At 52.7% G+C, this 24,208-nt stretch overlaps 1 protein-coding gene across 3 annotated transcripts in view; it reads right to left on the bottom strand.

Moving 5' to 3' along the window:
* Positions 1-24,208, bottom strand: part of ZNF423 (zinc finger protein 423) — a 345,848-nt gene that overhangs the window by 32,289 nt on the left and 289,351 nt on the right. For all 3 annotated transcript variants that reach the window (NM_001101893.1, XM_059876574.1, XM_015475722.3), the window contains 1 exon segment: positions 1,290-1,421. In NM_001101893.1, coding sequence (NP_001095363.1) covers positions 1,290-1,421 — 132 coding nt within the window.

The raw sequence follows: 24,208 nt of genomic DNA on the forward strand, positions 1-24,208 counted from the left end.
TTAATTAGCCCAATGAATGTCATCGTTGTCATCATCACCGTTTGCTGGTTACCTTCCACGTGTGGAGTCCCTGACTACAGCACAGGCCTGTAAGGCAGGCACTGTTAGTTACCCCCATTTGGTGGAAAACTGTGGCACTGGGAGTGCTGAGCGTCTTGTCCAAGGTCCCTCTCTGCAGATGGCAGAACTGAGGTCCGTATTAAGTAAACTCAACACAGTGTCTGGCACAGGGAGGTGCTCAATGGACCAGGACCGCTATTCTTGCTGAGGCTGTCAGCATCCTCACATCCCTACATGGGGGGGCCCCGTGTCCTGGGTGGGCAGACCTGGCAGCTGGGGCCCCTCGGTGCCAGCCCCGATTCAGCTCATGGAGTGTGTTGGTAACAGATGGGTGGGGGGGTCCTGAGACTGAGGGATTCGGGGGTAAGGGGCACCAGTGTGTGCCAAGACTCCTGGGAACCCCAGGGGGGTGTGATTGTGTGGGGTCCTCCCAATAGCGGAGCCCCTTCCCACAGATCACAGCCCCCACCTCTCGAAGCAGGAGTCCACGAGGCAGTCCTGGCCCTGGGCGTACACAGGAGGTGGCCCTGAAGCAGCTGTGTGTCTGGGAGGTGAGCCCTTCAGAGATCCCCTCCCACCAGGCGCCCTCCCCAGGGTGGGCTTCCCGCCATGGCAGACAACAGATGTCAGGGGGAGGCAGGGGAAGGCCAGGCTCCCCCACGCACACCGGCTGCCATCTGGGCGGCAGGAGGGGGGCCCGGCAGAGCCCCTGAGACTCGCCTTGGGCCAGGGCAGCCGCTTGCCTGGGCCGGCAGCCAGTCTGGGGGCTGGGGAGTTTGGCTGGCAGAACTGCCCTTGACCCCTCCAGCCTGGAACACGGATGCAGCAGGGGCTAGGACAGGCCAGGGAGCTAGGGGGTGGGGTGGGCAGGAGGGAGGTGAAGGGAGAGCCCCACTGGTGCTGGACAGAGCTCGCAGCTCAGAAACGAGCCTGGAGCCCCCACTGCAGAAGAGCAAGGCTGGGGCAGGGGCGGAATGCCTGGCAGCGCAGGGTGGGAGGAGGGTTAGGAGATCACGCTGCCAAAGCGCAGAGGCTGAGGTCAGGAGGGCCAGGTCAGCTGGGCACAGAGGAGGCACCTGCAGCCATAGGGCTGTGGATCCCTCGGGGTGTCCCCCCATGAACTCCGGAGCCACACTGTGCCAGGAACCGACACTGAAGGCCAGGGCTTGAAGGGCTGGGCTCCTGGGTTCCTTCCCTCTCCCCACCTGCTGCCCGCCGGGCATACCTACCTGTGAAGCACACGGGGCATTTGAAGGTGCCGCCCATGCCCTCAAAGCTGTGCTCGATGAGGTGACAGAGGAGCTTGGCCGGGGAGTCGAACATCTGGTTGCACAGCTTACACTCATGGTTGATGCCTTCCTCTGCAAGAAGAACCACGGCCGGTCAGCAACCCTGTGGGCCACATCCTCCTGCTGGAGGCCACGCCGCCCCCAGGACACCCCAGGTCAGCCCTCCATGACCCACTGGAACCAGAGACCAGGGAGGGGCGCCATGGATGCTGAGACCCACCCCAGCTCAGGTGCTCCAGCCTCCAGAGGCTGCCAGACCTGAATAGCTGGCTCTTGGATGTGTCATTTGCTATGACTTCTTGCTGGTCTAGCCATGCAGTGTGCGAGCCATGAGCAGCAGCTTGCGTCTCAGACTGTATCATAGAGGATAGGGGCTGGGATGGGGTCGGCTTGGAGGAGGGGGTCCAGCTAGAATTTTTCAAAATCCAACAGACCATTTATCGAGCATGTACTGTGTGCCAGGTACTTTGAGCTGGGGATTCTGTGGGGGAGATAAGTGGATAATGCACTTGTCCCCATTCCAGTGATGAGGAGACAGATGATCAACATGTAACTCAGTGTCAAGAAGTGGGGAGGGAATGCATGGAGCTCCAGAGGTGAGAGTCAGAGCAAGGCCCTGATGTGGGTCCATGTGGGGCCACCTGGATGGTAGCAAGGGGGCGGGGACAGTAGTAACCCAGGGATGCACTTTAAGAAGGGCCTTGGTGGACACTAGAGGGCTTAGGGATTCTACTCTAAAAGGTCTGGGCAGCCACCGGAAGATACTGAAAAACACAAGAAAGTGCTCTTCTAAACATTTTGAAACAGATGGTCTAACCAGTGCTCGCAAACAATGGGCAGACACTCCATGCTGCTTCCAGATCAGAACATGGCTCCATCCCTTCACCTGGGAGCTGCTATGACCCCAAACCTTCACTCAAAGGCGCCCAGAGAAGGGAGCGTGCCCCGAGGCCAGCAGAGCCGAGATCTGGTGCCCCTGCCCGGAACCAGCAGGATGGAGTTCAAATCCTGGCTGCTTTTTCCAGCCACATAATCTGGGCATCAGTTCACTCTCAGTAGATGGTGGCCACCTGAGTCCCCACCTCACAGGGCTGGCAAGAATGAGTGCGGTGCACCTGTGACCAGCATGGCCTGCTGGTCAGTGGGGGAATCGACCCAGCTTGAGTGTCACTTCATCCAGGGTTAGAGTCTGACTCTGCCACTTACTGCATGACCTTGGACAAGTTACGTAACCTGTCTGGGCCTCAGTTTCCTCTTTGCTAAAATAATAGCAGTTCTCCTTAACAGTGCACACCTATGAGAATGGCCAAAATCCAGAAGACCGACAACAGCGAATGCTGGTGAGGAGGTAGAGCAACAGGACCGCCCATTGATTGCTGGTGAGATGCAAAATAGTATAGCGTCTTTGCAAGACTGCTTGGCAGCTTCTTATAAAACTAAACATACTCTTACCATATGATCTAGTAATCTCACTCCTTAGTATTTACTGAAAGCAGCTGAGAACTTAAGTTCACACAAAAACTGGTACACGGATCGTTACAGTAGCTTTATTTAATATTGCCAAACCTTGAAGGAACCAAGATGTCCTTCAGTAGATGAGTGGATTCATAAACTGGGACAATTCCAGACAATGGAGTATTGTGTGTGTGTGTGTGTGTGTGTGTGTGTGTGTGTATGTGTGTGTGTTGGTTGCTCAGTTGTGTCTGACTTTTTGCCACCCTTTGGAATGCAGCCTGCCAGGCTCCTCTGTTCAAGGAATTCTTCAGGCAAGAATACTGGAGTAGGTTGCCATGCCCTTCTCCAGGGGATCTTCCCAACCCAGGGATCAAACCTGGGTCACCTTCATTTCAGGCAGCTTCTTTACTGTCTAGGCTTCCCTCATAGCTCAATTGATAAAGAATCTGCCTGCAATGTGGGAGACCCCAGTTCGATCCCTGGGTTGGGAGATCCGCTGGAGAAGGGATAGGCTACCCACTCCAGTATTCTTGGGCTTCCCCTGTGGCTCAACTGGTAAAGAATCTGCCTGCAACGCAGGAGACCTGGACTGAATTCCATCGGAGACCAAATGGATTCGATCCCTGGGTTGGGAAGGAAGGAAAGGCTATCCACTCCAGTATTTTGGCCTGGAAAATTCCATGGACTGTATAGTCCATGGGGTCGCAAAGAGTCGGACACGACTGAGTGACTTTCACTTTCACTTTCTTTACTATTTGAGCCACCAGGGAAGCCCACAGTGGAATGTTATTCAGTGCTAAAAAGAAGACAGTGAGGAACCTCAAATGTATATTACTAAGTGAAAGAAGCCAATCTGAAAAACGCTACATACTGCATGATTCCAACTATTCTGGAAAAACCATGTATGCAATAAAAAGCTCAGTGTTTACTGGGGGGTGAGTAAGTGGATGAATAGGCAGAGCACCGAGGACTTCTAGGCCAGTGAAAATATTCTGTGTGACATTATACTAATAGCTATACGCTGCTGCTAAGCCGCTTCAGTCGTGTCCGACTCTGTGCGACCCCATAGACGGCAGCCCACCAGGCTCCCCCGTCCCTGGAATTCTCCAGGCAAGAACGCTGGAGTGTATGCATCCAAACCCATAAAGCGTACAACACCAAGAGTGAGCCCCAAGGAAAATTTCGGACTTCAGGTGACTATATTGCTTCACTTTAGGTTCACCTTTGCAAAAAAAAGGACCATCCTGGTGAGTGATGTTGATAATGGGGGAGGCTATGCACGTGGGGGGCAGTGGGATAGAAGGGGTCTGTCTGTATGTTTCAACTTTATTGTAAACCTAAAACTGCTTTTTAGCGGACTTCCCTGGTGTTTCAGTGGTTGAGAGTCCTGACTGCCGTACGGAGGGACGTGGGTTCCATGCCTGGTTGGGGAACTAAGATCCCATACGCTGGGGTGCAACTAGCCCCACATGCCCAAACTACCGAGCCCACACGCCTCACCATGGGTCACAGCAGAAGACCCCACGTGACGCAATGAAGACCCGAGTGCCACAACTAAGACACGACATGGCCAAATAAATAACTTTTAAAAACTGCTTTTAAAAAACCTTTGAAAAAATTTCTTAAAAAAAAAAAGTCAATCCCCGCCCCCATCAAAACAGCCTTCCTCTAACAGCTGATGTGAGAATTAAATGAGTTAATACTCCCTTAACACACGAAAAGGGGTTTTGACCGGTCTCTGGCACACAGCAAGCACTCAATAAGGTGTTTGTTGCCAAGCGTGCGGGTAAGGAGGAGAGTATTATCTGGGACAGCCAAGGACACAGGTTCCCCCTCGGGCTCCCCCTGGGAACCAGCCTCACCAAAGGTGCCAGGTGCTGCGATCTGCCCTCAAAGGCAAGAATTAGGTAGCAGAGGGGCTCTGCCAGTGGCAAGGTACAGTCACAGATGGGCTGAGGCTCCTGGCGAGTCCCTGGGTCCCCCAGGCCCTGGCAGGGCTGGCGGGGACAGCAAGCATCCCTCTGGCCCAGCCGTCCCCCACCACCCCCCCGAGGCACCCCACGGCAGAGGCAAACACACACGTGCGTGCGCAGGTGGGCCTGCCCCACATAGCCCACTGGCTGCAATCTACCGGGTGTTTGTCCTGCCCCTGGAGCCCCGGCAACTAGGCCACATGCACCCGACAGAGACTCAAGCTGATCTTCCATTTATACCGGCGGAAAAGGAATTCATTGACAAGTTTTGGGACACAGGGCAGGCTCAGCACGCTCGCCGCACAGGCCCCACGCACGTCCGCCACTTCCCTCGGGGAACTTCTCATCATAATTAGAGATGGCCTCCAGTGTGGGGGACTGCCTCAGAAGACCCCCCAGTGCACCCCCGCCCCGCACAAACAATGCTTCTCAGAGCCTGGCGCAGAGTAGGGAATGAGTGAATGAGTGAATGAATGAATGAGAGATAGCACCCTTATACACGCTCTCGCTGTTAGGATGCGGACATTGCCTGCACATTAATGAGGCAGAGGTTATGTGAAAATGATGGCTGTGTAGAGGTTTTTTTTTTTTTTTAAATTGCAGTTAACTGAAGTTTAGGTTTATAACCAACTGAATCTCAGAAATCACCCTGCTTGTTGGCAAAATTTCTAGGCAAGAAAAAAATGGGTTCAGAGAATGAGACCATTTGCTGAGGTAACACAGCTAGCTAGGGGTGGTACTCTGAACAGGATACAAAGCCCTCCCTATTCGTGCATATCCCACCTGCCCATCACCTCCAGGCAGCCTCTGGACTATGCCAGCTCACACAGGTGGCCCTTCCTGGGCACAGGCAAGGTTCATCTGACACATCTTAAGAGTCTTCATGATCCTGGCAACGAGGCTGCTGCTGCTGCTGCTGCTAAGTCACTTCAGTCGTGTCCGACTCCGTTCGACCCCATAGATGGCAGCCCACCAGACTCCCCCGTCCCTGGGATTCTCCAGGCAAGAACACTGGAGTGGGTTGCCATTTTCTTCTCCAGGCAACGAGGCTATGGGCACAGATAATGTCTTCTCCTCTGGTCCCCAAAGCATCAGGCTACACATAGGCCTGAAGGAGGGGCTCAGAAAATACTCAGGGACGAGAGATGCCCTGGCCAGAGTGGGCTCCCTGGGCTGAGACAGCAAAGGAGGATTTACAGTTCTCTGCCGAGTGGGGGCCTTTATCCACTTGGCTGTGAATGGAGACCTGCCCATCTGATACACAAATAGTGAGAGGACAAAGAAGGCTCCCGCAACTTATAAATCAGAAAAATCATGTCTGACAGTCACTTTCCGTTCTCTGAGCGCCGAGCAATTCATCAGCTGGTCCCCCGATTCCCAGACACAGCTATAGCCTGCACCCACGTTCATAAATATGTGCACCGTCAGGCAGTCCTGGAGCTGCAAGCCGGTTCCAGGGCCTGAACAGCCACCATCTGAGCAAATCGCAGCCCCAAACCACCGCCCATGTGAGATTCCGGGATAATGAGATAAAGAGTCGGTAGACAAGTTGAGGAGGGTTGTTCCCTTTCCTCGCTCCCCATCTAACGTGCTAAAGTGTCCAATCTGGGAGACAGAAGGCAGATAAAACAAGCAAAAAGTAAAAAGTGGGGGAGAAATAATAAAGCTTGAATGAAGGCTTCCCATAGACCTAGGAATCTCTCCCACCTTCTGATCTGTAAATCTTCTTCCGAAGGAGAAGACCCTCTCCCCACCGGCAGGGGCTGGAGGTGCTCCCGGGGGTGTCCATTACGTGTACCTCTGCCTGTAAAACCATCCAAGAGAAGGTGGGGGGGCTTGGGGGCTGCCCTAGTTACTGTGCAAACACCCCTTTGCATGCCTATGACCTAATACCATCCAGTCCACAGCAACAGAAAGAATTCACTGCCACATCCCTCTCACCCCTACCAGTGCCGGCAACCTCTCATTCCATCCCAAGTTGCGGGGTCCGCAGATAGAGGCACGCTCAGAGAGTTAACTTCCCTGAATTATACAAGATCACACAGGCTCGGCGATACCTCGGAGCAGAATGACAACGCTGTCTGGGAGCCCGCGGGCCCCTCTGCCCCCGGCGTGGGGCTGGAGGATTTTGTGAGTGAAGATGCACAATCGCTCCCTCTTTTTTTTTTTTAAGAACACATGACCGACATCCATAAGAGAGACCCACACAATTCAGGTGCATTATGCAGCCCTACTCATTTGTAAAGTGAAACGCAGATTTCACCTGCTCACCGTACTGGCTCTTGTCTCCCAGTCCCCCTAAGTCAGGGCTGGTGCAGGCAAATCTATTGATTTATTATGATTAAAAAAAAAGAAAGAAAGAAAAACCCAAACTGCCAAACAAACAAGCCAACAAGCACGAAAATCCCAGAGTCCCTCTCTCCCTTCTATTTTTTTTTTCCCTCTGCTCAGGAATAATAAGTGTTAATTTTACACTTCATTTCTCAAAAAAATAATAGGATGTGCTTTTGCTTAAAACCAAGTCAGCCTGCTGGAACCTTTCAGGCTGAAAGTGTGTCAGCCCAAAAGAGGAGCGGAGGGCTTTGTGGAAGAGCATCGTGCCGAGATGATAGCTCCCTGTAATGTCCTCGGTACCGACTTTTGTCTCCAAAAGCATTTGATCCCTGGCAGACACATACTTATTTCCATACAGGTCTTGGGGGAAGCCAGGAGGAGAGAGAGCTGATTATCAGAATCCTGAAGGTGAAGCTCAGGTGGGCCCCAGTGAAGTCAAAGGCAGGCCTGGGCACACACTCGGAGGCCATAATTTGCTGCCTGGGAGGGAGGGGCAGCCGGCTGCAGTGGGGAGGGGACAGGGCATTGTTCTTGGATTACAACGCACTGAGTGTGACCTGTTCCCGCCAGAGCCGTGGGCCCTGCCTGGCCCTTCTCTAAGCAGGGACCCCAGTTGGAAAAGCCACCATGAAAGCAGGAATGTTCATGCATATACCTCTCCAGGAAGAGAACCAGTGACTGCTGCCTGTTTGGACAGGGCACATAAAAAGACGTCTCCATTCAGGAAGCAGTGATGAAGGACACAAAAGTTACAACCAGGAACACTTGGGTTTGAATCCCATTTCATCACTCACTCACTCTGTGTGTACTCGGATAAGTTCACGAACCTCTCTGAGCTTCAGCTACTTTTGCTAGAAAAGGGGAAGAATCATCCCAGGGTTTTGGGAAGGTGGCCAAGCAGGCTTATTCTGCCACAAGACCTCTGCCCTCACTGAGACCCTCCCCCGAGACCATCTCCTCATCCCCCTCCCCTCACTGCATCCAGGGGTCTGCTCAAACGATGCCGCCTCCAAGAGGCCTACCCAGACCCCCACCCCAAAACAGCACATGCAACCCATCCTTTCTAACACCTTAATCACCTTGAATTTCCTTGAGAGTGCTTACCACCATCTGGCATAGTACAGAGTTGATTGTGTGTGTGTGTTTTTTAATTCACTGACTATTTTTCACACACACACACACACAAAACACAAACACAGACACACACACACACAGAATAATATAAGCTCCACGCAGGTTACTTTGCTCATTGCTGTCACCAGTGCCTAGGACGGGGACCGGTACCTAGTAGGTGCTCAGTAAATAGGGAATTAATGATTTCCATAAGGCACTTACTACAGTGCTTAGAAAATGGGGTGGGAGGGCTGGTAAATGCCAGTTACCAGACACCGATGGTTCCCCCCAAACTCTCAGGACTTATGGCTTATAAAAGCTGTTCTTGCCTTCAGGAACTTGCTTTTTGGATCCTCCGAAGATGGCCTGGTCCAGGATTATGGGCACCAACGGGGTCCCTCAACAGACAGAAGAGGAAAGGAAGCTTAGAGGGCAGGGCCTTCCCAGGGAGGTGGCAGAGTGAGGCGGGGGTGGGGACCCATGCTGGTCACCACAAGCAGCCCTCTCTGGTTTTAGAAAATACCAAAAAGGCCGCGGGACTTGAGACCTGGGAGCCAGCAAGCTACTCTATGTTCCTCGATCACCCCAAAACTTCCGGTAAGAAGGACAGCAGACAGACCCACCCTCCATGTTTCCATGATCGAGCTGGGCGGGCCCCCTTGTTGGTGCCGGTGCCAGCTCCAGGTGACAGGAGCACTGGAGACTTTTCCCAGGTGAGGCGAGGAGGCAGGGCCCACAGTGACACAGTCTGGGCCAGCCCTGGGCTTTGGCATTGTCCCTGCCACAGCATCCCTGCAAACGGAAGGAGCTGCAGAGTGTGCACGGGCTGCTTGGCTGAGCTGAAATCCTCTGTCACCAGCTGGGGTAATGAACTTCACCAGGCTTCAATCCCACAGCACCAGGCCCACCCCAAGAATCAGCTGCAGTAAAGACCCCTGAGGTCCCGGGGCCCAGGCTCAGTCCCATGCAGGGCACATGGCGATAAGGAAGGGGAGGGGCACAGAGCCCAGCACTCAGCCAGGCCAATGAGAAGGCAAGAGGAGGACCCTGGGAGAGGACCCCACTGATGCCACCCCCATAAATAACTAACCGGAAATAGACACCAAACAGGTAATAGAAACACGGGCTGATGGGGAATTCCATCCTTTGTTCTCTATAAAGAACAAAGACCTTTTGGCAAGAAGAGAAGAGGGCAGGCAGATAATGATATCAGGGCAGCCAGATCAGGCTGTTTATCTATTGATGAGTCATTAAATACCACAAGAAATGAACTGAGGTAAGCCGACGGGAAAGGGGAAGGGTGACATCTGGGCTGGGCTTGACAAGGGGCAAAGGAGGAAACAGGTCCGGGACCCTGTAAGCAGGGTCATGGGCTGAACTTGGGATCCCCAGCCCCCTAGGTCCTGACTGCCCAGGAGGATCTACATCCCTGCTGGGCAAGGTGCGGTCCTGGCATCACCTGGGAGCTGGTCAGAAATGCAGAATCTCAGCCCCCACCCTAAGACGTGCAGAATGAAAACCTGCATTTTAAAAGCACCCCAATGATCTGAGTGTGCATTCAAGTTTAAGGAGCTCTGAGCTCTATGACAGGGTTTCTGAGGATGTTGACTCCTTGGAACCCTGTTGTCATGAAGCTGTAGGTTCGTAAGCATCACGCTGCAGCTCTCACCAGAATGGTATATTGCGGATCTCTAAAAAGGAGGAAGGTTTTCCAAAGTTGCTTTTGGTCCACGCTTTTCAGAAGGCTGAGAAATCCTCAACAATGGGAAACACTTTCCTGTTATCATGACTGGGATGAAAACGATGAGGGTGAATTTGGACGGAAGACTCTGGGGTGGGTGGGTGGCTGACAGACCCCAGGCTACCTCAGCACCCCCATGGCTGCAGATTCCCCAGTGCCAGGGTGCTCGGGGCTGCCCAGCACCTCCCATCACTCCAGAACATGCAGCCAGGGCTTGAAGGCATGAAGGCATGCCCCACCACCACTGCCCCCATTTTGGGCCCCCATTTTCTTAATTAATCCTGGAGGATGGGCTGTGCCCTTCCTCCTCCGCTCAGGAGCACCTTCCCAGGCCTCTCTGGCCAGGAGGGACCCATTCCACAGTCCCCCGTGTTTCAGAAAGGCTTATAAATGAGCTCTGGCAGCCTGAATTGGGGCCCCACGGGGGACCCAGAGCCTCTTCAAAACAGAGCCCAGACAATTAGGCAGTCTGAGTTTTGAAAGGCTTGGGATTGATGGCGTGGACAGTAAAAATATCACCTGGGGAGCTGGGTGTAGTCCTCTGAGGGTTGCCTGAGGTCAGTTGCCATGGCGACCGAGAATGAGCTCAACCTTGTAACTGACCCTTATCTTTTTTTGATCTGTGGGCCACTTGGGGCCAAGGCTTGAAATCAACTGGAAAATAATCCGGTCACATATCAGAAAGAAAACTATTTATACTTATTTACCCAGGTACCCACCAACATCCCCCTTCGACAAGGATGCTGACGCCACAATAAACCAATGTGGCATGTCCACACGGAGGCTACTGGATGGCAGAAAAAGGGGAGGCTGAATTCCTCATCTTGGCAGAAGGAACCTCTGTCCGCACGCTGGCAGGCAGACGCTGGTGGAAAGGGTTACCCTCCTTAGTGCTGCACATCATCCGCGCTGGAAGCGTTGGGCCCTCTTGCCATCCAGTAAAAGTCCACCAAAGGAGTGGGACTCCGAGATTTCTCCTCTCATTTGCTACTCAGGCGTGTCATTTCAGCCTGGCTAGGTCACTAGGCTGCCTGGCTTTATTCCAGGGTCAGAGGAGGCGTGTTTCCAGCCTCAAGGCTGGACGGGGATACTGGGTAGTTGTCCATTGCTCTCTGCACCTAGGGGAGGTGTCGACATGGGGTCTGGGGAAAATAGGCTGAGGCGGGACAACTGCAGGCCCTCCCTCCTCGCCCACGCCCCGGACAGACTGGCTGGCTCAGTCGCCCGTACATCCACCCCAGGGTTCCCGTGGCAAGACGGCCATCTGGCCAGGGCTCGTCTCCAGGACACTGCTATCCCACATTGCAAGAGCTCACTCACTCTCTCCTCCTCCAAAGCTCAAATCAGAAGACTCCAGATGGTTCCACTGACCGACTGCTCCCAGGAGCCAGGTCAGATGGATCTTAGCTCGGGGTCAGCTAAGCCTGAGCATGATTCTGGGTAAACTGCCCTTGAGATTTCCCATCACAGCCCACAGGACACTTGAGCTGACTTCCTCTGACCCACCCTTGTTTCATCAAGGTGCTCTTCTTTTGGGGCAGGGGGAACACAGTTGCAAATGAGGCAGCTTGGAGGATATCCCTGGCTCCCCTCAGACCCACGGGGTGACTCTGGGCTGAGCACGTTCCCTGAAAGTTGCCTCCCTCACAGGGCTGCTATAAAGACTAAAGAAGGAGTAGGATTATAACATCACTGCCAGCGCTACCTACTATCACTGCTATAGGTCTTTCCCATTTGATTTGACCCTGAAACTCCACGCCCAAGGTCCTATAACACAACCCCTCTGCCAGGGTCAGTGGGGCAGAGGAATCCACCTCCACTGAATCTTTAAAGAGCCATTGCTGCTGCTGCTGTTGCTGCTAAGTCGCTTCAGTCATATCTGACTCTGTGCGACCCCATAGATGGCAGCCCACCAGGCTCCCCCGTCCCTGGAGCACCTGGCAAATAGCAGGTATGCAGTCTATGTTACATCCACCCACAAAATAGCTCTGGACCAATTTTCCTTGTCTCTATCCTCTTCCGCCTCCACACCACCCCCCATATTTGTGACTGCAAAAGCTGTGTTCAGACTCAAACCCTTCTGTTCAACTGTGGCTCACTGCAGCTTCCTGCTTGCAGCCATAGGAGTTCACCTCGCCATCCCGCGAATGCTCCTGCTACCAGAGTTTCATATTTCTTCCTGGGTCTTCTCCTAGCTCCTTTGTTTTAAAACTCAATGGGATATCTATGGAGGTCAAAGCGGAGCCTGAGACAAGGACATGACTCAGGTTCAGGTGACCCCCTCCGCACGGAATGGTCAGCCCTTCCTCATAGCTGGGCTCCTGCAGAGAGCTCCCCAAGGGCCCCATCGCTCCAAGCAAGAATCTCAAACAGAGCCTGGCCCAGCTGGACCGTATCCTCGATGAAAGGAGGCACCTTCCAGGGCTAGGATCTGCTTCCAAGCTGCTAGGGAACCTAGCCCTGGATGGTTAATGAGAAAACGCACCACCTTTGTAAACTGGCTCTGCTTGCAAACTTCTTTGGCAAAAGAAAAGTCACCAACCAGGCCCAGGACAGGTCCTCCAAGAGACCAGGTGATCTCAGCTACTTTAAGGAAAAAAAAGTGAAGCAGTGAAAAGTGTTAGTTGTGTCCAACTCTTTGCAACCCCATGGACTGTAGCCTGCCAGGCTCCTCTGTCCATGGGATTGTCCAGGCAAGAATACTGGAGTGGGTAGCCAATACCTTCTCCAGGGGATCTTCCTGACCCAGGGATCGAACCTGGATCTCCTGCATTGCAGGCGAATTCTTTTCACTGTCTGAGCCACCAGGGAAGGATACTATAAGGAAAGAAAGCCAATATAACAGTGAATGATTAAATCAACCACAGACTAATGAGAACTCAAGGGAAAGAGAACTCTTGGAGTTCTAAAGAATCCAAACTTCTAGAACTTGAGACTTTAAGGGCTTGAAACATCCTATCGATGATGACATTCCATGGCCCGTCTCACACCCTGCCCCTACCTGCAAAAGACCAAGATGCTCAGAAAGTGAAGATTTGGCTACATTCCCCAGGGACCCACTGGGTTAAAAACAAATAGCTTATTCTTCTTAACACAAAAAAACACCTATTGATGTATATCCCTGATCTTCAGATTCAAATTTTCCACAACAAGGCGACTGCTTAAAAATCCATCATGCTAATAATCCTCAGATTAATGGCCTCTAATAACATACAATTAACGTGACAGGCAGGCTGCAAAACCCTTATTGTCACCAACCCTGCCAGGGACACATGAATTACCCATGCTTCCACAACAAGGGTTTCCTCTGTGGCTGACATCGTTTTTTCCCCTACCGAGATCATTTTTTAAAAATGAACAACAGCAATGCGTCAAAAAACCAGACAGCTACACACGTGCGCACAAACCCAGGGCACCCGTGCAGAAGGCAGGTATTGCCACTTTTTAAAAAGTTTTCCATCCAGGTAGACACGGACCTGCCCCTGCAGCTCCTCATACGTAAAGCAAGAAGACCTAGTGTTCAGCCTGGAAACTGCAATTCACCACTTCCTCCCCTCTGACCGTATTAGCCAGGCATCTCTCATCCTCAGCAATATCCTGGGTGAAAAAAAAAAAAGTGACAAGAGTAGAAAGTAACGACTGATGGCTATTGCAAAGTTTTCAAAAGTATGCACCTGCTAGATGCGAGGTGTCTAAAACGGCCGTTACTAGGCACAAGAGGCTATTTAAATCTAAAGTCACATAAAATTAAAAATTCACTTCTGCAGTTCCAGTGCTCAGCAGCCATGTGGTCAGCGGCTACTACTGGCCAGCGCTGTGCAGATGGCAAGCGGGGCGAGGGCAGGGGCTCTCTGTCTTGTTCGACACTGTAATTCCAGAATCGACAACAGTGTGTGGCACACAGCAGAAGCTTGATAGATATTCATTGAGTTGTGATGTATGCGTTCGCAAATGTTGTAAAGAATGCCTCGTCCCTTTTGCCTGACAGCGTTTATTACGATTGCCCTGCACAGCAAACGCTCCTTCTCTGACCTTCCAACTTAAACCTCCACTTGATAATTACGTGGTCAGGTTCCCTGGGGCAGATAAGAAGCTAGTGAATGCAGGAACGTTTGAGATAAGAATACAGTGAACACAGGAAACTTTGAGACAGAGTCACGAGGTTTCCCTGAAGGGCACAACCCAGATAAGTGGGTAACTTTGGACCCATAGGTTGTGAGGCAGGTCACTAACCAGGGGTCACTAGCTCATCAGAGGCCCATCTGGCATCCCACCACTGAGCAACCTGCACCCCCTGCTCCCTACATCTCCCTGTGTCCCCCCAAGAGACCAGAGAATGTCAGTCGACAGAGGACACCTGAATGCCTGATACAGGGACTTCTCACCTTTACACTGGCTCAGCCCTGCTGCTCAGGGAGGAAGTGACTGCCCGAGACTGTAATCCCCAACCCAGTGCTGTGTGGTCTCCTGCTTCTGCTCCTACAGGCGGCATCCTGAAGAACCGGGTTTCTGCCGTGACCCGAGTAAAATGTAAACTGGACATTCAAAGGCCCCGTGGAATAAATGATTGCATTCAAAAGGACAATCCATTCTTCACCTCGTCACATGATCCTATATCATACCAGCGCTGAGCCATGCTGGAGGAGCAGTCCTGCCTTCAGTCGGGCTGAGAAGCCCCAGGAGATGGCTGAGCTTGGAGTCGCAGCCTGGCCTGCTTCTCTTAGGTGGGACTTCCCTCCGGCCCACTCTCCTCCCCGCTCCCTCTCTTCAACCATCAACACCAAAACAGCACCTTGCTGACGGCGAGCACAGCACCCCTGCCTTTCTTTCTCTCTCCAGCAGACCCAGACAGAGCCTAAACGAGGCCTACTGGATCCTCCAGGCTCACATTTGACATTAACGCGGTTTTCTTCAGCTCCCAGCGCCGAGTCTCCCACACGGTTATCTGGGATGGTTTGGGGCCAGCACCCCGAGAAGATGGGGGTCTGACATCTTTAGGCAGCTTACAAGCCACGGCCCAGCTCCCAGGGGCCAGCCAGTCTGCCTCTGCTCACCACCTGGCCGTGCCTTCCCCGGCCCACCAGGCCTCCGAAGCCCCGGGTCTGCTCCCATCCCACCCACCACCCCGAGCCCCAGAGGGCAGTTAACTGACAGCGCCTGATGCCCCCGCATCAGAAGAGCAGGGGACGGGGCGGGGGGCAGCCTGTGTGGGCGGAGGAAGCACGAGAGCTGCTGAGAGGTTGGGGAGCGGGGGTGGGGGCCGCCCCCATGCAGCCCTCCACTCTCCTCGCTGGCCCAGCAAGCGGAACAGCTGCCATTAAGCCGTGATGAGAGGCAGGCAGCCCGAGGCCCACGCACCTCGGCAGGAGAACACCCCTCCGTACGGCTCTGGCTGGCGTCTAGCCTTTCTGCTTCTTGGAAAAGACAGCTTCATAGACACCCTCGTAAAAAAAGAAAAAAAGCACATCAACGCCTGGCAATTCACCCTTTGCTCCCTGCCCCTGCCCTAGTTCACCAGGCCTGCCCCAGTCTCTCCCAGCTTGATCCCACCCCACACACAGTGACTGGATAATCCTCCCCAGGCTCGATGGCCATCACTTCACGCCCTTCCGTGAGAGCCTGCGGTGGCTCCCTTTCTCCCCGGGGAAAGCATGACAGCCCAGGAGACAGCCCACCTAACCAGCGCCCAACTTTCAGCCACACCCACCCCTCTGCCCGATGGGCCTCCTCACCCTCGCGGCCTGGCTCATTTCTGACTCTGCACCTTTATTCAAACAGTTCTCTGTGCTTTGTCTCTGTCCTTCCAACCACGATTTTCCAAGAGCAAGTCTACGCTGGCCTTTGAGTCTCTGGTTCCACTTGCACCAAACCTCATCCATAGTTTTGTCAAATAAAAAAACGGTCTTTCCAAAAATTCATTTTGCTTAAGCTAACTTGACTTCTTGTCACTTGCAACCCAAAGTTCTGGCCAATAAATTCTCTGTGGATGAAAACAGTAATTCTTTTACTTGTCGGCTTGTTTCTATTGGGCCAAACATCAGGTGCCGGATTAATGCTAATACTTCAGTTGGTTGATAGATTAGTACTGCCCCCGCCCTCCAGGGCTCTGGAGGCTGCAAAGCTTGCACTGGAGCTTGCAGGCTAGGGGTTTGAGTGCTCAATGCCATCCCAGATGTTGGAGCTCAGACACGTGGCCCTGGGCCCACAGATGCCCTCCACGTGCCTAGGATCCAGTTCCCCAAGTATCTGCATGGTGACAGAGCAGGACCCAGTCTGCCCTCTGACCCCCACCCCCACCCTAAGAAGAATGTTGTTCTTGGGGCTGGACACAGCCCTGACTTGCCACCTTGGTGCCCTCAGCCAGCACAGAGCCTGGAGAGAAGTCTAGCTTCAGAGTCAGGGTTCAAATACCCCAGCTGCCTCCTACCAGCTGTGGGGACTTGGATGATGATCAAACTTCCCTGAGCCACTGTCATCCCACCTGTGAAAGGGGGATCATCACAGTACTGACCTCACTAGGCTGCTGTCATGGTGAAGGGGCCTCAGAGCGCCAGTGTCATCATTATTATTACCACCACCATCGCTATTGTTGACTGTATCAGGTGCTGGGTGAGGCACTGGGGTTACAGGTCAATGAGACACGCTCTTTGGCCCCCAGGTTGGCTTAGGGGTGAGGAGCTTGGGAGGTCTGGTAAAGGGACCTGGTGCACGTGATGATGCAGTCACCCAGAAACCCTGAAAACACTCCAAATCGGGTCCTAAAGAGGACCCCTGGGGTGGGGGCAGAGGAGTTCTAGGGGAGACAGATGGTTGGCGGCCTCTGTAGCTGGAGGAGCCGGCAGGAATCAGATGTCCCACGGCCCAGCAGGCCAGTACCAGAGCCCTGGATCTTCCCCACGGGTGACGTCACAGCCTCGCCAACCCAGCACCCAGGATGCAGGAGCCATTCCACCAGAGGGCAGAGGCTCGGTGTGAGAACACAGGATGCCCCTGCCATTGAAAGGCTTGGTCTGGGAAGATGACACCTCCATCCCCACTGGGCTTGGAGACACACACACCAATCCAGAACCGATTTCCAGTTCCCACAAATTAAAGGAGATCTCAGTACAGAACCTCCCACTACAGTAAAGGCCACAGCCCTAATTCCACCCACAATGTTAACCTCAGAATCTGGGAATGGGGGGAGAGACAAGAAATCCAAAGCCGATACATCTGCCTTCACCTCACCCTTTAATCACACCGTGAAGGTACAGAGGCCCAACTCCAACAACAATTTTGAAACCATAAGCTGGAGTGTAGCCAAGTACCTTGAATTCCGGTCCCAAAATCAAGAGCACGTCTCCAACAGGACAGTGCCTGGCCTGTCTGAGCCTCCCTCCTCCGATGGCTCCCTTCTCCTAGTCCAGAGCTGAGAAAAAGCAGGAAGCCCACACGCCTGTGGGGGGCCATGTATGTGTCAGCATTAATAGCTGCTGGTGCCCAACACATTCAGGTTTTCTGGAGCCTTCAAATTTTTCCCCTCAATTATTTTTGATCCCCAGTTGACTGAATCCATGGAACCCATTGATACGGAGGGTCAATCTAGTTTTTCTGCAATGAGCGTGAACAGCTCTTGTGATAAATAGAATAAAAGCTTCTTTAATTAAAAAAATTTTAAACTATACCAATTAACAATTAAGACGATGGTGGCAACGACAGCGTCCACTCTCTGGCCCCTGGGTCCCCATTTATGAGCTGAGGTGGGCCGGAGATTTCCACGGCCCCACTCAGGTCCTGGTCTGTGGTTTCTTCCCTCAGGGACTCAGGGCAGCAGCCCCACCCTCACTCAGGCAGCTTCTCACTGCCTGCTGGTTCCTGCCTGGTCCCTGCTTCCCTGGGGGCAAATCAGACCCTCTCGGCTAGGCTTGGCTCCAAGATCTGTCAAGTGGGGAAGGCAGGCCACTTTCCAAGCCCAGGCTTTGCCACGGGATCCTGGCAAGTCACCTATCTATGCTCCAGTCTTCCCATCTGTATAATGGGAACAGAGCCGCAGAGGCATCTACAGAGTTCTGCACACATCCCCTGGACTCTCAGGAGCACCAGCTCCTTCCCGTGGCCGTGAAGGCGCTTTGACAGGCGTGAGCGCCCCTCCATCCCCACAGAGCACATCATGCCAAAGGTGAGCTGGCCAAAGGTATGTTGCAGCCTTCAGGCCTCGGAGGTCAGGGCCACATACTGGGTATGACTCACGACCACAAAAGCGGAAGCCGGGAGGTGTGGGAAGATGGGAAGTGACGTTCCAAGTGTGCGAGAGATGCCGGGGCCTCCTGACCTCTCATGAGGAGGTGGCGTGTGGCGGCCCCCCACGAACGGTCAGCAATTCTTCGCTGTGGCTGCCTCAGTCTGGGTCTAGGCTGGGCCCAGCCCGAATGGGAGGCGGCAGCTCCAAAGGCTTGTCAGGCCAGATGCAGCCTGCCCAGATCTGCACCCTCCGTGAGATTGAGGATGACAGGCTCCGGGGGGCCGGGACGAGCCGGGTCAGAGAAAACTTGGCAAAGAGAAGGGCTAAAGGAGCAGCTGGGCTCGCAGAGCCTTGCGCCCCACCCTCTGGAGGGCCTGGCAGGGGCCTCCCCTCAGCCCTCAACCCTCCAAGTTCCAAACGCGCCCTGTCCGAGGCCACGGTCCTATGGCCGCCCCTTCCCATCCCGCCAGCTTCCAAAGAGACAGCAGAAAGTGATCCAAAGATCCAATATTTGTATTTTGAATGCTAATTTGACAAAGAGGAGTGGGCATGGGGGAGTGTTTATAACCAGCACTCCAATAAGCCCACAAACGACGCCAGTATTTTATAAGCTTGTTAGAAACAAATCACCCCTCAGCTGATATTTACTTACTGATGAATCATAAAAGGGCTCAATACACAAAGAGGAAATCCAAAAAGAATGTCTTTCTTTGGTTGCATCTTCGGCAACAAGGCTGGAAGGTGGGTCTCGCCCAGCCTGAAACCCGCTCCCCACACTGTGTCGCCAGCCTCCCCAGGGTGGCAAAGCATTGGCACCATCTCTGTCTCTATGCCCACCCTCCCTGCCCCCCACCCATCTACTGGCCTAATCTGAGGCTCAACCCCACGCTCCAGAGGCAGCCCCGTCCTTCTGCCACCCCCCCTCCCCGAGTCCTCTGCAGGAGCAGAGCCAATCCAGCTCATTTGCATAATGATGAAGCCCTCCAGTGCGGGCTGGGTCTTAAGAGGCTCGGGAAGAAATATGCCCTGTCCTTTGGAGAGGCGCACAGAAGGCTCTGTGCAGCCCGGGAGGAATGGGGCGCCCGGCGGGTGGGCAGGGGCGGCGAGCAACCGCAGGCTCGCTCGCCAAGGACAACTCAGCTCTGTCGCCTGCTGAGCCTGTGTCCAGCTGGCCCAGCAGAGAAAGGACTGCCCAGGGCTGTAAAGCAGCAGGAAGTGAGGTTCTGAGTGCCAGCTCCAGATTCGGGCTGGACAGACCCAGGTCACAGTGACCGCCACTCACTGTCTGACTGACCTTGGGTGAGTCACTGACCTCTTGGAATCTCAGTAGGACCGGACAAGGCAGCCGGTAAAGCGCTGATGAGAAGGGGCTGGTAAAATGCAACAACCGTCGGCCATTATTACAGTCATATCATCACTATTCTCACCTCCGCATTACTGGATCTATCCGTCGATTTGCTAATTCTGCAATGCCAGGTATGGCGCTGGGCAGGCCAGGAGGCACAAAGATACCCATCCCCTCTTTGCATGGCCTCAGTGACACAATCGCTCTAAGGGTCTGAAGGCAAGGGCAGTGCTTGCTCTCTGGGGGAGGCAGGGCTGGAAGGGGGCACACGGGAGCTACTGGAGGGCCAGTACAGGTCCTCCTTCTTGGTCTGGTTGTGTTCCATTTCCAGAAATTCCTCAAGCTGTACATTTGCAGTTTGTGCATTTTCCTGGATGTACATTATATCTTGATAAAGCTTTTTTGTAATGTTTTGTCTACATAAGGAGGGAGATTAGCCAGGTGTGCAGAGCACCAGGCAGGAAGGTCAGCTTCTAAGGAAGGATGGATGAAATATTTGGGATGAGAGCTGGGGCAACATCAAGAGGGAAGAGATTCCTTCTGTGAGAGGTGAGGACGACCTCAGCGGGTGTCGGGCATGGTTAGGGGTTCAATAGCTTCCTGCTGAATGAGTGAGTGAGGAAATGAATGAATGACTTCTTTGCTGAAGAGGGGGCCTTGCAGGAACAGGTGCTGAGATGCAGAAGCAGGGAGGGCATTCCAGGGGAGTGCCAGGGGCCCTGTGGTGGACTTCCCATTTTACAGATGAGGAAACTGGTACTGAATGAACTACACAGGCATCATCCCAGCTTGGCCCACCCTGTGCCAGCCAGGGGGAGCCCCGCCCCCTACTCCATCCACTCACTGCCTCTGGTCCCTTGAGATGAGCAGCCACAGCTGGAGCAGTAGCTCAGGCTGAAACGATTCTCCAAAGTTGCCTGTGAGCAGACATGGCTGCTTTAAATGGCAATTTTGCAGTTTGGGGTGCAAAATTCTTTTCCATAGCACACGGGGAGTGGGCAGAATGGATTTGCCCGTGCTGTGTTGCAGTCCTGCAGCCCCAGCAAGCCCGCACAGACACTGGCCATGGCTGGATTCACCGAGCCTTAGTCGCTTCAGCTCCCAGATGAGACAGGAGGCCTAATAAATATTAACATTTACTAAGGGCTGACTGTGTGCCAAGCATTATGCTAACCACGTCCCATGTAGGATGAGCGGATAAGATCTGTAAGAGGAGGTAACAGGAAGTGACACAGCCCAGGCATTTCAGCCCTGAACTGTGTTCTTAACCGCCTGAGCTGCACTAACATTCTTACCATTATTAATGATTACCATTGGTAGAAGAGGGATAAAGGCAATTAAATTCAGTACTTAATTTCTGTTATGGCCAAAGCCTAGGGCCTGGGGTTGGGACGCTAAGCATGATAAGAACTAAACTATCTGCAAGGAGATTTAAATTGTTAAACCCATCAAGACTATTATTAATTTTTTCGTTAAGATTATTTTAAATGATCAAGCACCTGCTCAGCACATAGTAAGTCTACAGTAAATGTCTTCTAAGGAAAATAGTTAGCATTTAAAAAAAATATTTTAAAATTTTTTGGTTGTGCCAGATGGCACGTGAACTCTTAGTTGTGGCTTATGGGATCTAGCTCCCTGACAAGGGATCGAACCCGGGCCCCCTGCATTGGGAACACGGAGTCCTAGCCACTGGACCACCAGGGAAGGCCCAGTTAACCTGTTTTTAGGGAGATCACATTTGCGTCCCTCCTGGCTACTCTCCATTCTATTTCCAAAAACCTCCTACATCCACACAAACAGTGACTTCCTCCACTTGCAATCAGTGATTCTTTGATGAAGAAACAGCAGTGTGTCCTTGGGTAAGTTGCTTTCCCTCTCTGAGCTCAGCGTCCCCCTCTGTGAAAGAAGGTGGAATCAGGTTACTCATAAAGTCCCTCTGGGTCTAGAGTACTAGGAGGCTAGGGCCAGTCCCCATCCTAACTGTAGAGGACCTTATCAGGCAGTTGCAGGATACAAACGAATAAGCATGTGAGAATTTCACTAAGAAGTTCAAGGTTCAAACTCGAGGGCACGACATCAGAAAGAGACACTCAGAGTGAACGCACAGTAGCAGCCAGAGAAAGCGGCCTTGGAAGCTTGCGACGTCATTAGAAGGCACAGACTGAGATGCCAAAACCGGTAGGCAAAAAGCCGAATTTTAATGCTTTGAGAACATTCTCTGTAGTCCCCACCAATCCCTATTGTTTTATACTCCAGAGCCCAGCGTTACTGTCCTGGTCCTCGAAGGCCCTGTTAAAGAGAATTCATTCTTCAAAAGCAAAGCCCGAGGAAGGAAGGAGCATATCTGAGGCATGAATGCCCGATGCCGACAAGCTGTGTGCCCTTAGGGAAGTCACCTAAGTACTCTGAGCCTCAATTTCCTCACAGCCAATAGTGGGCACACACCTGTATCTTTATTTAATATTCTTTCCAGGAAAAAAAAAAATCAACCATATTTCCAGCACTCCCAGCACCCTAAAGCAAATCATCAAGTTCGGGAACCCCAGTGGAAACCTGTATCAGTCAGGACAGGATAAGAAATGCCCAGTAACAAATAAGCCCCATATCACAAGGGCTGCAAACCACAAAGGTTTAGTTCTCATTTGCCCTCCATGTCCATTGCAGGGGACTCTTCTCATGGAAACCGCTTCGGCACCGCAAGACAAGACAAGAAGCACCTTTGTTTCTGACACTGAGAGTCCCTGTACCCCGAGGAAAGGGAACGCTGGAGGGTCTCACCCAGGCAGGGCAAGGCTCTGGCCTGGAAGCAGTGCCGGGCACCTCCACTCACAGCTCTCTGGCCAGAATCAGCCACTCATCTCCCCACCCAAGACAAAACGGCCAGTCCGTGTGACTCCAGCACGTTCCAAAGGACGCGAATGACTGCCACGTTCTCAAGCAGAGCCAGGAGGCCCAGCAGAGAGCTCCAAGAATCTCAAGACAGGACTCAGGAAGGGAAGAAAGCAAATGCAGCCTGGAAACTCACAGTGGTGACAAAGGTTCTCAGAGAACGTTCCAATCGCCCAGGGCCCAGGGTTCAGAGGAGCAAGAAATGTGCACCCTGCTCGCTGTCTCCCCTGGGTGAGCCCTGGAGTGGCAGGTAGGCCAGACAGAGACTCTCTGGGCCCTGCAGCCTCTCCTGAAGGTGGAGGGGGATGTTATCCTTCCGGCCGCTGGCTCTCCAAAGAGAGCCCAGGTAAATGCCAGGTGCTGTCCTGGGGCTTTCGGCAAAAGTCGCTCTTGATGATAATGGCTTTCAGAGGCGATGCGACTGCACGCCTGGCATCTGAACGCCAGCGACGGAGGCAGGTTTTGCATCTCTAATTAGGACGGGGATTTTTTTTTTCACCCCCACACAGAATTTACATAATTGGGAAGGAGGTTACGACATGGCCCCTCCCCACCGATTGTGTGTTTTGCAGGCCCTCCTTCCATTTTCCCTTGCACACTTCAAATCGAAGGGAGAAATGAATCGATTTGAATTTTTTGAAATTAATTATCATCCTTGCCATGGAAAATGTATCTGAGGCCTTCCATCGGGAGTTGAGAGAGGAAGAAGGGGGTGATCTTGTGCAGAGAGGAGCCCTGGGAGGTGACACACGTCCCCCTGATGCACTCCTAAAGCAAAACCCCACCCCTCCCACGACCTCACCAGCTGGTTCTCAGAGCACCTCCCGATTGGGTCTGAGCATTCTTTAGAATTTTTTTTTTAGCACCAAAATTAATGCTTTAAAATGTCACTTGCTACAGTAAAATTTATCAACATTATTATATACCATAGAAACTGCCATCCCAGACAAATGCACGACATTAAAATTTGGTCTAGAGCTCCCCAGAGGAAACGTTTGTGGCAATTTGTATAACAGTTTATATATTTATGCTATTTAATGGTACAAAGCAATAATTATGACTTCATTCACTGATAAGCAACGGCATTACATAAATCTGATGCGGATTTAGAACATGCCAGCCCTGACACCAGCGTACTAGTTGTAAATTATGTTGCCGTTAAAAAAAAAAAAAATCCAAGCAAATATGAAGGAGCAGCGGGAAACTAATAATGCATCTCCAGCTGTTCCAGTTAACCTGCAAATGTGGCCATCTGCACCTTGGGAGGAAGAGAAGGGAGAGGCGGGAGGCGGAGCAGAGAGAGAGGAAGAGCCGCCTCCTGGAAGCCCCAAGCCTGCCCCGACCTCGGACCCATGACCTTGCTCCTCCCGCAGGCAAACCCAGCTTGGATCAGGCAAAGGTCCCCAAGACCCAAGGGTCCTCCCTCTGCTCGTCTGGCGCCCACGCTCCTGTCCCCTCGCCAGAAAGTCTCGGGTGTCATCTTTCCTTTCCTTTCCTCGTAGGAGGCTGGGCTTCCAGCTCTGAGTCCTATTCACTGCAGCACCAGGCTCACCAGGCGGTTTCCTTTACAACTTTCTTTACTTCCTTTTTCTTGTCTTGTTTCTGTCTCTCTCGCTCTTTTTTTTTTTTTTTGGAATTTTAGTACTTCTGCACAGACCCATCTTGCATTAAGAAAAGGTGGGGCAGTGGTGACGGCAGAAGGAAGTAGTTATAGTCATAGAGAAGAGTGTGCCCAGTTCACAGAGTTCCAAATGGAGCCGGGACATACAGGCTGCAACCAGCAGATGA

Source organism: Bos taurus, chromosome 18, assembly GCF_002263795.3.
Source record: "Bos taurus isolate L1 Dominette 01449 registration number 42190680 breed Hereford chromosome 18, ARS-UCD2.0, whole genome shotgun sequence".
NCBI lineage: Eukaryota > Metazoa > Chordata > Mammalia > Artiodactyla > Bovidae > Bos > Bos taurus.